At 36.5% G+C, this 11,935-nt stretch overlaps 1 protein-coding gene across 1 annotated transcript in view; it reads left to right on the top strand.

Annotated features, from left to right (window-relative positions):
• Nucleotides 1–11,935, top strand: part of LOC106871273 (gelsolin-like protein 2) — a 78,702-nt gene that overhangs the window by 60,298 nt on the left and 6,469 nt on the right. Inside the window, exons 6-11 of the mRNA XM_014917636.2 lie at nucleotides 1,538–1,609; nucleotides 2,814–2,941; nucleotides 4,444–4,552; nucleotides 6,968–7,078; nucleotides 9,332–9,415; nucleotides 11,250–11,332. Coding sequence (XP_014773122.1) covers nucleotides 1,538–1,609; nucleotides 2,814–2,941; nucleotides 4,444–4,552; nucleotides 6,968–7,078; nucleotides 9,332–9,415; nucleotides 11,250–11,332 — 587 coding nt within the window. The remainder of the gene's footprint in view (nucleotides 1–1,537; nucleotides 1,610–2,813; nucleotides 2,942–4,443; nucleotides 4,553–6,967; nucleotides 7,079–9,331; nucleotides 9,416–11,249; nucleotides 11,333–11,935) is intronic.

Here is an 11,935-nt window from a genome sequence, read left to right as displayed (position 1 = left end):
TATATATATATATATATATATATATATATATATATATTTGTACATATTTATATACAAAGGGCTTCTTTCAGTTTCCATCTACTGAATCCATTCACAAGGCTTTGGTTGGCATGAGGCTATAGTAGAAGACACTTACTCAAAGTACCAGGCAATGGGACTGAACCCAGAATCATGTGGTCGGGAGGTAAGCTTCTTACCACACAGCAGGCACAGATGTATATAACATTGTTGCATGCACATCACATGCACATAGCGTTACATGCACACATGCAGGTTATCATAGAATCACTGTGCAGTATGCACAACCTTTGAAGGCTGCTACAATGCAGGACTGGAATCATTGATACACTTGAACTAACTGGTTCTTATCTATTTCGAATGTCACCCAAACAGTCGTGGCTTTCAGTGTTGCTGTGGTATTGTAAGGATATTGAGTACTCTCCCTTTCAACACTGCTTCAAACGTAGTAGTCCATAGGATTTAAATCTGATGAGTTTTGAAGCAACATAGTTAGTTATAAAGCAAGCTTCTTGATCACCCAACCATATATTTTTAACATATCTCACTGTATCAGACAGGTTATCACATGTTGTTATACACTGCTGGTCACAATGCACTTGCTTGCATTGTTGTAGTATTTAAAGGATGCCACCCTACTGGCTGGGCAGGCAAGCCAGCATTAGCCTCAAACAGAGTGCCAGTTCATTACAGGGTTACCTATTCATAGCTGAGTGGCCTGGAGCAGGGTGAAGTTAAGTGTTTTGCTCAAGAACACAAATACCACCAGTCTGGGAATCAAAACCACAATCTTGTGATCGTGAGTGCAACACCCTAACCAACTGGGCCACCCACCTTCACAATTTTAAAGCATGGTTGTGTGAAAAGAATCTTACTTCCAAACTGCATGGTTCCAATTTCAGTCCCACTGTATGGCGCCTTGGGTCAGTATCTTCTTCTGTAGCCTTGAGCCAACTAAAGCATTGTGAGTGGATTTGGTTGATAGAAACTGAAAGAAACCTGTCCAATATATAATATATATGTGTGTGTGTTTGTCCCCAACTAGTGCTTGACAACCTGTGTTGGTGTGTTTATATCCCCACTACTTAACAGTTTGACAAAAGAGACTGATGCACTAAGCTTCGAGCTTATTTGAAAAATATATTCTGGGACTGACTCATTCGACTAAAATTTCAAGGCAGTGACTCAGCATGGTCACCATCTGACTCAAACAAATAAAAAATAAAATGTGTATTTATCTATACACTGTTTTTCAATGTCTATGTTTATAGCCATATATATATATATATATATATATATATATATATATATATATATATATATATATATATTGTAAAGATAATCTGGAACTCGATTGAGGAAAGAAAACTCCGAATGACCCGTCCTTGTTTTCTTTGCATCATCTGTCTGAATGTTTTGCATTCTTGTCCCATTTTTGTATTATATATATATATATGTTATATTAAATTTTTGCTATGTTTTTTTTCCTTAAAAGCTCTCTTTCTTCCTCTAATTGCAGACTTACACTGTTGATGACTCTGAAGATCTTAAGTATGATGTTCATTTCTGGATTGGTAAAGATAGTTCTCAGGTAATAAATACTTCTAATTGGTAATCTATATTCTCTACAGCTGTTATTGGGTTCATCATTCAGTTGCATCTTGTATTTGTTAGGAAATCAATTTTTATCATTACTTTTACATAGCCCTCTATTTCTTTTTAACAAATAGAATAAACAATAAGTATCATGTGACCTTCTTAACCATGCAATATACACCACAGTTCATGGAAATAAGATCACTTAAAGGTTATGGGTTCATTCCCTGCTAAAGGTAGGATTTGAAAAACAGCGGGAGGACACCTTAGAGTCATGACCTAGGTGAACCTAGTTCCCTCACAGTGTCAGGAACTAGTAAACTTAAACACTTGCTTGACAGGAATTCTTCCTCTGAAAATTTCTCGTTTTGTCTGATGGCCCAATAACAACTTACCACTTCCTACAGTATTAAATGCCTTTAATAATTTTACAGTCCACTAAACCATTGAATACCCTCAAAAAAATCTTTTTAACATTTTGAAATTATTCAAGAGGTTAGTTAAAATAAAGTGTGGAGGCGCAATGGCCCAGTGGTTAGGGCAGTGGACTCGCGGTCATAGGATCGCGATTTCGATTCCTAGACCGGGCATTGTGAGAGTTTATTGAGCGAAAACAGCTAAAAAAGCTCCATGAGGCTCCGGCAGGGGATGGTGGACTCTTTCACCACAACTTTCTCTCACTCTTACTTCCTGTTTCTGTTGTGCCTGTAATTCAAAGGGTCAGCCTTGTCACACTGTGTCAGGCTGAATATACCTGAGAACTACGTTAAGGGTACACGTGTCTGTGGAGTGCTCAGCCACTTGCACGTTAATTTCACGAGCAGGCTGTTCCGTTGATCGGATCAACTGGAACCCTCAACGTCGTAAGCGACGGAGTGCCAACAAGAAGTTAAAATAAAGTAAAAGTACTTTTAAACTCCTGTAATTTTAAAACTGATAAGAAAACTTCCCTTTTAATTTTATTTAATGTGTATGTAGGTGCTGGCATGGCTGTGTGGTTAAGAAGCTCACTTTGCAACCATGGTATTTTGGGTTCAGTCCCACTGTGTGTGGCACCCTGGGGAAGTTCTATACAGGTCAACCTATATCTTATGAGTGAGTTTACTGGTCAAACTATGGAAGCCCATTATATGTATAACAGAAATAACTAACATTTTAAGGACAAAATATTATTGGATAGTGATTTTTTTTTTTTCTAGGATGAATATGGAACAGCAGCTTATAAAACTGTTGAGCTAGATACTCTGTTGGATGATAAAGCTGTACAACATCGAGAAGTTCAAGGACAAGAGAGTGAGCTGTTTAAATCCTACTTTGATAAGTTAATGTAAGTTTTTGTTATGTTTTAATTATTTATATACTAAAATATATCTGACAGTTTTTATGAATCCTTATCGAAAACATGACATTTTTATTTCAGTTATTTGGGTTATCACTGTAGTTTAGTGAAGTTCTCACAGAGAAATGGGAACTTTGATGGTAATGCCTTTCCCAAAAACCTCTGTAAAGTAAAAAAAAAAAAGAAGGGGAAAATAACCAGTAACTTAACTCTCATGTGATGTTGGTTTATTGGTACCTTATCATGTTTTTTATGGTACTCATAATTGTGCATATAACTGTATGTGTGAACATGTATGGATGTTTATACATGTGCATGTATTCATGTGAATAATACACACACACCCACATACATGTATGAATATATATCTATATACATAAATGTGTAATGGTGTCTCTGTGTGTTTGGGGTTACTCTACCTCCCCCCACACCGTCCAACTGATTTTAATGATTTTTGGCACATAGGTAGATCACATGCCTTGAAGTTCAAATAAGGCCGGAATTTTTCGTAAACTCAGTAATGCTCCGTTGGCATCGATTTTTGTGAGCTCAATCAGGTGTTTGAATGGAAATTCCCATAACAATGTTATTTTTCCTGCAGCTTTTGCATTTTTTGTCTGGTTTTGATGAAAATCGGTGAGTGAACAAGGCTCATGGCAGTGAGTTGATGTCAATATATGGCATTGACAAAAAATCGATAATTGCACCTGAGCAGTGGTTTATAAAATCAATAGGCTTTTTGCAGGCAAATACCGATAGGGATTTTATTTTGGGCCGTAACTTTTATATTTTTCATCTGATTTTAATGAAATTTGAGATTTCAAGGTTCAATTTTCTTTTCACTCTTTTGGGGTCAATAAAATACGTACCAGTTAAACACTGAGATCAACATAATCAACTAGTCCCCCCCAAAAAAAAATTTCAGACCTTGTGCCTCTAGAAGAAATTATTATTATTATTATTAGTAGTAGTAGTAGTAGTAAGATGGTATGCTGGCAGAATCATTAGCACACCGGACAAAATGCTTAGTGGCATTTCATCCATCTTTACATTCTGAGTTCAAATTCCATCGAGGTCAACTTTGCCTTTTATCCTTTCAGGGTTGATAAAATAAGTACCAGTTGAGTCCTGGAATCAATGTAATCAACTAGCTTCTTTACCCAAAATTTCTGGCCTTGTGCATATAGAAGAAAGGATTATTATTATTAAGGTAGCATGCTAACAATCTGAGTTCAAATTCTGCTGAGGCTAACTTTGCCTTTCATCCTTTCAGGGCCAATAAAATAATTACCAGTTGAATGCTGGGGTGAATGTAATCAACTTATCTCCTCCCCGAAATTGCAGGCCTTGTGTCAAAATTTGAAACCTTTGTTGTTGTGGCATAGTAGTAATAGTATTAAAGAAGTTTGATTCCTCAAGTAACAATACCTAACCAATGAATTTTAATCTATTGTAAAATATCAAATATAATTTTCATGATCATCTTACAGAATATTAGAAGGAGGTGCAGAAACTGGTTTCAGACATGTTGAACCTGAAAATTACCGAGCCAGACTTCTACGTTTTGTTGGTTCAAGAAAGAACATTGAAATGATTGAAGTAAGTAGATATTTTTATATTTTCTTTAACTTTAACCTATTACCTACCAGTGATCTCACATGAGATCACTTAAAAATTACAAATTTTGTAATTATCTGTCAATATTTACACATATCTAACCTTTTTGCTGTATCTACTAGGTATATTTCTCTGATATTCAAATGAGGTTTGCTAATTTTTCACCCAATATCTCGCTTATTTCTATCTGAAATGTTATTTTGATCATTCCAGCGTGTTTCTAAGGCTGTTTTATGCTAGAAATCAAAGTTTCATAAAAAAAATTCCAGTTAATAGAATTATGGGAGGTAATGGGTAACTTGTTTCAGTCATTGGACAGTGGTCAGGCTGGCATACCACCTTGAAGGATTTTAGTTGAACTAATTGACCCAAGTATTTATTTATATCAGTCTATCCACCCAAATTTCATCATCATCATTTTAATATCCACTTTTCCATGCTCACATGGGTTAGGTGGAATTTGTTGAGGCAGATTTTCTATCGCCAGATGTCCTTTCCTGTTGCTAGCCCTTTTTCAGTGGGCTTTGGCCATGCTTGGACACTACCCTGAAGGGTTTAGGCAAACAAATCAACCCCAGTACTAATTATTTTATTTCTTTACAATTCTTGTATTTATTCTAATTACCAAACTGCTAAGTTATGAGGATGAAAACACGGCAACACCAGTTCAAAGCAGCAGAGGAGGGCAAATACTAAATCATACACATATTATACAACAGGCTCCCACACATGGTTTCCATCTTCCAAAATCACTCATGAGGCATTGCTTGCCCAGGGGATATAGTAGGAGACACTTATAGTGTTGTACAGTGAAACTGAAACTATGTGGCTACAAAACAAGCTTCTTAACCATACAGCCATGTCTGCACCTACAGAGAAAACCTTCAAAACTTTTGCTAATGCCAAAGGTAACTGTATTGAGGAAAGATATCACTCTCTGGTCAGTTTCAAAAGTTTGGTAAAGGCAAGGTATAACTCTGTGCCAAGAGCTGTCTCAAATTGCTCAATATGAAACTTGTTTGTGGCCAGAGGTAATCAGCATAGAAACAGCAGGGTTCCAGTCAGTTTATTTTGCTTGTTATTGTATATAAAAGAATGATACTTTGATAATGCATTTCATCAGTTTTCACATGAGCATAAGACCTTGCAATGAGAAACCTTAGAAAGGGGAGTTAACCTAGAATACAGTATTCAGTAATGTGATATCTGTAACTAGTTTGGCTACAGAATATTGCTGCCTTGTTTAGGTATACAAGCAAAGTTACAGAATTTTATGCTTTAGCTGTATGTGTAAAATATAATAGGACAGTTAACTTTCTATTAGTTTATATTTTTTGTGAGTATGTTGTTGTAACAGACCTGTCATGAAATTCTTTCCAGCCAAAACTATCTTGTCATTGTAGTCATACATATGTATGACTACATTATCCAATGTGTATTCCTTTTCTAAGAGGACAGAATGTGATTTAAGTGAAATTTTGCTGTTATATTTAGCAAGTCGAGCAACTATTGTAGAAGCTCTCTTATTTGGTGAGCTTATATAATAAACAGGCGTTTTTCATGGGTTGAAGGGAATATTATTGGAGCAGATTTTTTTACACCTGGATGCCTTTCCTGTCATGAATCCTCACTTGTTTCCAAACAAGAAGGTAGTATTTCCTATGGCCTCACATATTTTCATGGAAAATTTGGAAACAAATAACACTGCTTGTTTGATACTGATACTTGCTTATATATATCCAATATCATCAAACCAAGGAGACACACACACACAATGGGCTTCTTTCAGTTTCCATCAACAAAGTTCATCACAAAGCTCTAGCTAGTCCAGGGCAATAGTAGAAGTCACTTGCCCAAGGTGCCGGGTAAAGGCAGTTTCACACCTCTTCTTGAAAAACGCATTTGTTTGAAAATATTTTTTCAGATTCCTACGTTTCAGATGTCAGAGATTACAAATATGCAAAAAAAAAATTGTTTTTTTAGGTCCACCAAAGAGGCAGGGTGAAATTTGAACAATTTAAAATTTGGGAGTAGGGGAGATTGAGGTCAGCATTTTAAATTTGGCAAAGGTGGTTTTAAAAAAAAAATTTCGGTAAAAGTTCAAAATTTTAAATGGGAGGCAGGGAATTAAAAAAATTGTTTTCTTTTCTTCTTTTTTTTTTTGCATGTTCGTAATCTCTGACATCTGAAATGTAAGAATCGCAACAAATATATTTTAAAAAAGGCATTTTTCAATGAACGGTGTAAAATTGCATTAGCCCCAAGGTGTCATATAATGGAATCAAACCTGAAACTATGTAATTGGGAAGCAAGCTTCATAATCACATAGCCACGCCTGCACTATTTGTAAGAATATGTTTATATGTATATATAAATTCTGTTTTAAATTTCTTATAGGTTCCAAAACACAAAAGCTGTTTGAACAATTGTGATGTGTTTATACTTGATAAGGGTGATGTGATCTATCAGATGAATACACCTGAAAGTAACAAAGATGAACGCTTCAAGGTAATATTCCTTTCATCATTCATCAGTAGTTCTCATGTGGTTATATTTGTAAACGCCAAGAAATATTTTATTGGCTGTCTAGAAAACAAAACTTCTGTTAATGTTTACATCCTCTTCTTCAATTGATATATTTGTCTTCTTCATTATTTTTAACATCCATTTTTCTATGCTTGCATGGATCAGATGAAATTCATTGAAGCAGAAAGCAAGTTTTCTACAGTTAAATATTTCCTATAGTCACAACTTACCTGTTACCAATCAAATAAATGTTTTGTCATAACTAGACATGGTTTTCATGGTAGATTGTAAATGAACAATGCTCGTTTACAACCATCGCATGATGTCAAGTCTAGGGGACACTCCCTGCTCCCACACTCACATGTATGACAAACTTCTTTCAGTTTTTGTTGAGCAAATCCACTCCTTAAACATTGGTCAGTCACGTGCAATAGTAGAAGACGTTTTGCTCAAGGTGCTGCAAAGTGGAACTGTGTAGCACCTTGGGAATAAATAAGTAAAATTTATATGTAGCAGCAACTTAGTTCCACTAATTAAGTTGGTAGAGTTGTGTTGAAAACCTAGAAGTTCTCACTGAGAGTCCTATATGCAGCTACTGAGAAAAGAAACTTCCCAAAATATGAAACATCTGGAAACCAAGAATGAAATGGTGCTGATTCAGAAATATTAGAAGCTTACAAAAGCTCAAATAACATAAATAAATGTAAAAATACTTACCTTGGGCCTCCAAAAACATGTGTTTACAATTTATCGTTGTCTATCCTTAAATGAGTCTCAGAAATGTCTATTCGTATTTTTTTTAAGATTATATGGTTAATTTGTAGGAGCTTTGACTGTTATTACTAGTTAATAAGCTAATTGTGTAGACACTCTTTTGTTGGATTGTTACTGCCCTGTATCTTTACTTAATGATTTACAATCTCTCACAGTTTGGCAAGTTCCAAAGCTACACTTCTGCTGATTAGATTAAACGGAACATGCCTAAAATTACTTCCCTTGTGAAATTTAAAAATTCAGTTTTATTCATCAACTACTAAATTTCAAATATAAGAATGACACAATTTACAGTTTTCTTTAAGTAAGTTACTTTCAGATTGACCCCTAGAAAAATGTGCCCATTTTGCTATTTTTCTCCTTGTTCCCTATAAATGAGAAAACAAAACATTATTTATGTCCTTATAATTCTTTTTCCTATGGTAAGGTGTTAGATGAGTTTTAAAAGTTAAACACTATCTTAAGGGTGGTATTTTGTCCACCCTCTTTTCAGTCCTCACAAACTCAGACCCCAGGTGGGTGACCAGGTGTGGAGCCTGATTTTACTTGTGAGAAATGCTACTCTACATAGTTCTCTTTGAGTAGAACCAATGAGGATTGAGTTCAACTAGTTTAGGACTCAGAAAGCTAAAGAAGGGCCGTCATTGTTTGCTGGATTTCCTTTCTATAAAAATAAATAGATAAAGCTCAGGACTCTTGAATTTTGAGAACCTCTCACCTCATGATGGGAACCAAAAATAGTTTTACCAAATTTTTCCTACATGCTAGAATTAATCAATTGGTTGACTCCAGAGTATTTTACCTCAGTGATATATTTCTGTTTTCGAAATACACCCACTCTTGTACAATATTGTATTTATTCATAGGGATTCACTCTCATTACTACTCCCCTTTGTACAGGCATAGGTATAGCTGTGATTAAGAAATTCTCTTCCCCAACCATGTAGTTTTAGGTTCAGTCCCAATTTGAAGCACCTTGTCTAAACACCACAAGCCATTTTATCTCTCATTCTACCAGTTCTGTTAATCCATCACCATTATATTAAAAATGATTAGTGTGAAAAAAAAAACCTGGTTTTGAATATTTATTCTCATCATTTACTACACTCTCTGAGTGGTTGGCGTTAGGAAGGGCATCCAGCTGTAGAAACTCTGCCAAATTAGATTGGAGCCTGGTGTAGCCATCCGGTTGCACCAGTCCTCAGTCAAATCGTCCAACCCATGCTAGCATGGAAAGCGGATGTTAAACGATGATGATGATCATCATCATCATCATTTATGTAATTTCATCCATAAATTTTCTATGAAATTACACAAATTTGTGCATCTGTAAAACACACTGAAAGGATCTGAAAAGATTTTACCTGAAAAAAATGTTATTTAACAATTTATTTTTCCATATAAGAAAAGAAGGGTAATTTATGGTTTTATTTTATTTCATTTTTGTTTTATTTTATTTAGGCTGTGCAATTTTTACAAGAGTTGAAATCTGAAAGAGGCAGTGTTGAAGTTGAAACCTTGGAACAAGACGACACCAGATCCTCTGTAAGTTTGTACACTGATGATACTTTTGAAGATTATTTCAAGATTATTTGACCATAAACAAATAGTCATATCGTTGTTGTTGTTGTTGTTGGCACTCCATTGCTTACGACGTCGAGGGTTCCAGTTGATCCGATCAACGGAACAGCCTGCTCGTGAAATTAACATGCAAGTGGCTGAGCACTCCACAGACACGTGTACCCTTAACGTAGTTCTTGGGGATATTCAGCGTGACACAGTGTGACAAGGCTGGCCTCTTTGAAATACAGGTACAACAGAAACAGAAAGAAAGAGTGAGAGAAAGTTGTGGTGAAAGAGTACAGCAGGGTTCACCACCATCCACTGCTGAAGCCTCGTGGAGCTTTTAGGTATTTTTGCTCAATAAACACTCATAATGCCTGATCTGGGAATCGAAACCGCGATCCTATGACCGCGAGTCTGCTGTCCTAACCACTGGGCCATTGCATCTCCACATATCTGTTCTCATCTGGTAACCAAAGTTAAACAATGCCAAACCTGGTTAGTAATTAGACAGACAGGTGACTGCTTCAGGAACACGGGGAATGTTAGCTCTGCTTTTATGTAAGAAATTATTGAGGCTGTGGCATTATCAGAGATTTCTACCTCATGAGCAGATGTGGTCACCTTTTGGTGAGCATGTTTTCCCCTACTGCACATTGTCAATGACATAACTGTAATTCTGTGTCAAATGATGATCAGGGTTAAATATCTGGTTCCTGGAATGTATGACACGAGTGCTGGCACAATGTAAAAGGCACCCAGTACACTTTGTAAAGTTGTTGGTTTTAGGAAGGGCATCTTGTCAAAGCAAACAGTAGAGCTTGATGCCGTCCTCTGGCTTGACAGCACCTATCAAACCATTCAACCCATGTTAGCATAGAAGGCAGATGTTAAATGATGATGAATAGCAGACACAGCCTGAGGTGTGGGATTGAAACCAGAAACATGTAGCTGCAAGGCATGCTTCTTAACCACTCACATGTTTATAATAATACTCTATATATGGCATTAGGAAGAGCATCCAAGAGCAGAAACCATGTCTAAGGTGACATTGCAGCTTGAAACAGTTTTGAGGCTCATTGGATCCTGTCAAACTGTCTAAACCATACCAGCATGCAAAACAGTTATTAAATGATGATGATGTGTACACAGGCATGTCTGTGTGGTAAGAATCTTGCTTCTCAATCACATAGTTTCAGGTTCAGTCCCACTGTGTGGTACCTTGGGCAAGTGTCTTTTACTTTCACCTCAGGATGACCAAAGTCTTGTGAGTGGATTTGGTAGAAAGAAACTGAAAGAAGACGGCGAGCTGGCAGAAACGTTAGCATGCCAGGTGAAATGCTTAGCAGTATTTCATCTGCCGTTACGTTCTGAGTTCAAATTCTGCCGAGGTCGACTTGGCCTTTCATCTTTTCGGGATCGATAAATTAAGTACCAGTTACACACTGGGGTCAATGTAATCGACTTAATCCCTTTGTCTGTCCTTGTTTGTCCCCTATATGTTTAGCCCCTTGTGGGCAATAAAGAAATAAGAAATGTTATCACACCGGGCGAAATGCTTAGTGGTATTTCATCTTTACACTCTAAGTTCAAACTCCGCCGAGGTTGACTTTGCCTTTTATCCTTTCAGGGTCAATAAATTAAGCACCAGCTACATACTGCATTGATTTAATCGACTGGCCCCCTCCCGCAAAATTTTGGGACTTGTGCCCAGAGTAGAAAAGAAATGAGTAAAAAATAAAAGATGTGTGTGTATGTAAGATTCCTTGTGTTTTAAGAAATTTGGTGACCAATAATTATATGATTCCTTTTCTAGCATGATTTCTACGATTCTCTTACTGATGAGGAACCCACTGATGTTGATGCTCCTCTTGAAGAAATTGAGAAGACACTTTACAGGTATTTTTATCATTATGTCATATAATCATATCTACACTATATATACAGGGTGTCCACAAAGTCTGGGTACATGGGGATTAACACATACTTTAAAAAATTATTATTTCTTCTAGTTAAATGTTTATGTTATAATTTTATTTACTCCATGTACCCAGTCTTAATGGACACCCTGTATATACATATATATATATATATATATTCCTCTTTACTACTACGTATCTCGCTTTACCCCTCTCGTTCTTCCTCTGTTACTACTACGTACCTTTTTTTCCCCCTCGTATTTCCTCTCTTTCTCCTTTCCCCTGTTGCTCACCTATTCTTCTACTTCCTCCCTTTGTTTCTCCCTCTACCACTCTCTCTACCGGCATGGTCACATGCTTCCGGTCAATAATCCTTTCCTTCCTTGGCTTTCGCCAAGCAACGCACACACCACTTTGTCTCTCTCGGGTTCGTGCCTCATCGCGTTAATACACACATAATTTTTCTCGTCTGGCCGTAAAGCCTTTTCTGTTTGTTTTCCTGTCTTGTTTTTTGTCCGTCACTACATTCCTCCATGGCTAGATTTAATTTGCGTATACAAATTTAATCTGCGATCCATGGGAC

Source organism: Octopus bimaculoides, chromosome 5 (assembly GCF_001194135.2).
Source record: "Octopus bimaculoides isolate UCB-OBI-ISO-001 chromosome 5, ASM119413v2, whole genome shotgun sequence".
NCBI classification, from domain to species: Eukaryota; Metazoa; Mollusca; class Cephalopoda; order Octopoda; family Octopodidae; genus Octopus; species Octopus bimaculoides.
The sequence above is the reverse complement of the archived record's forward strand: the minus strand, read 5'-3'. Positions and strand labels throughout refer to the sequence as shown.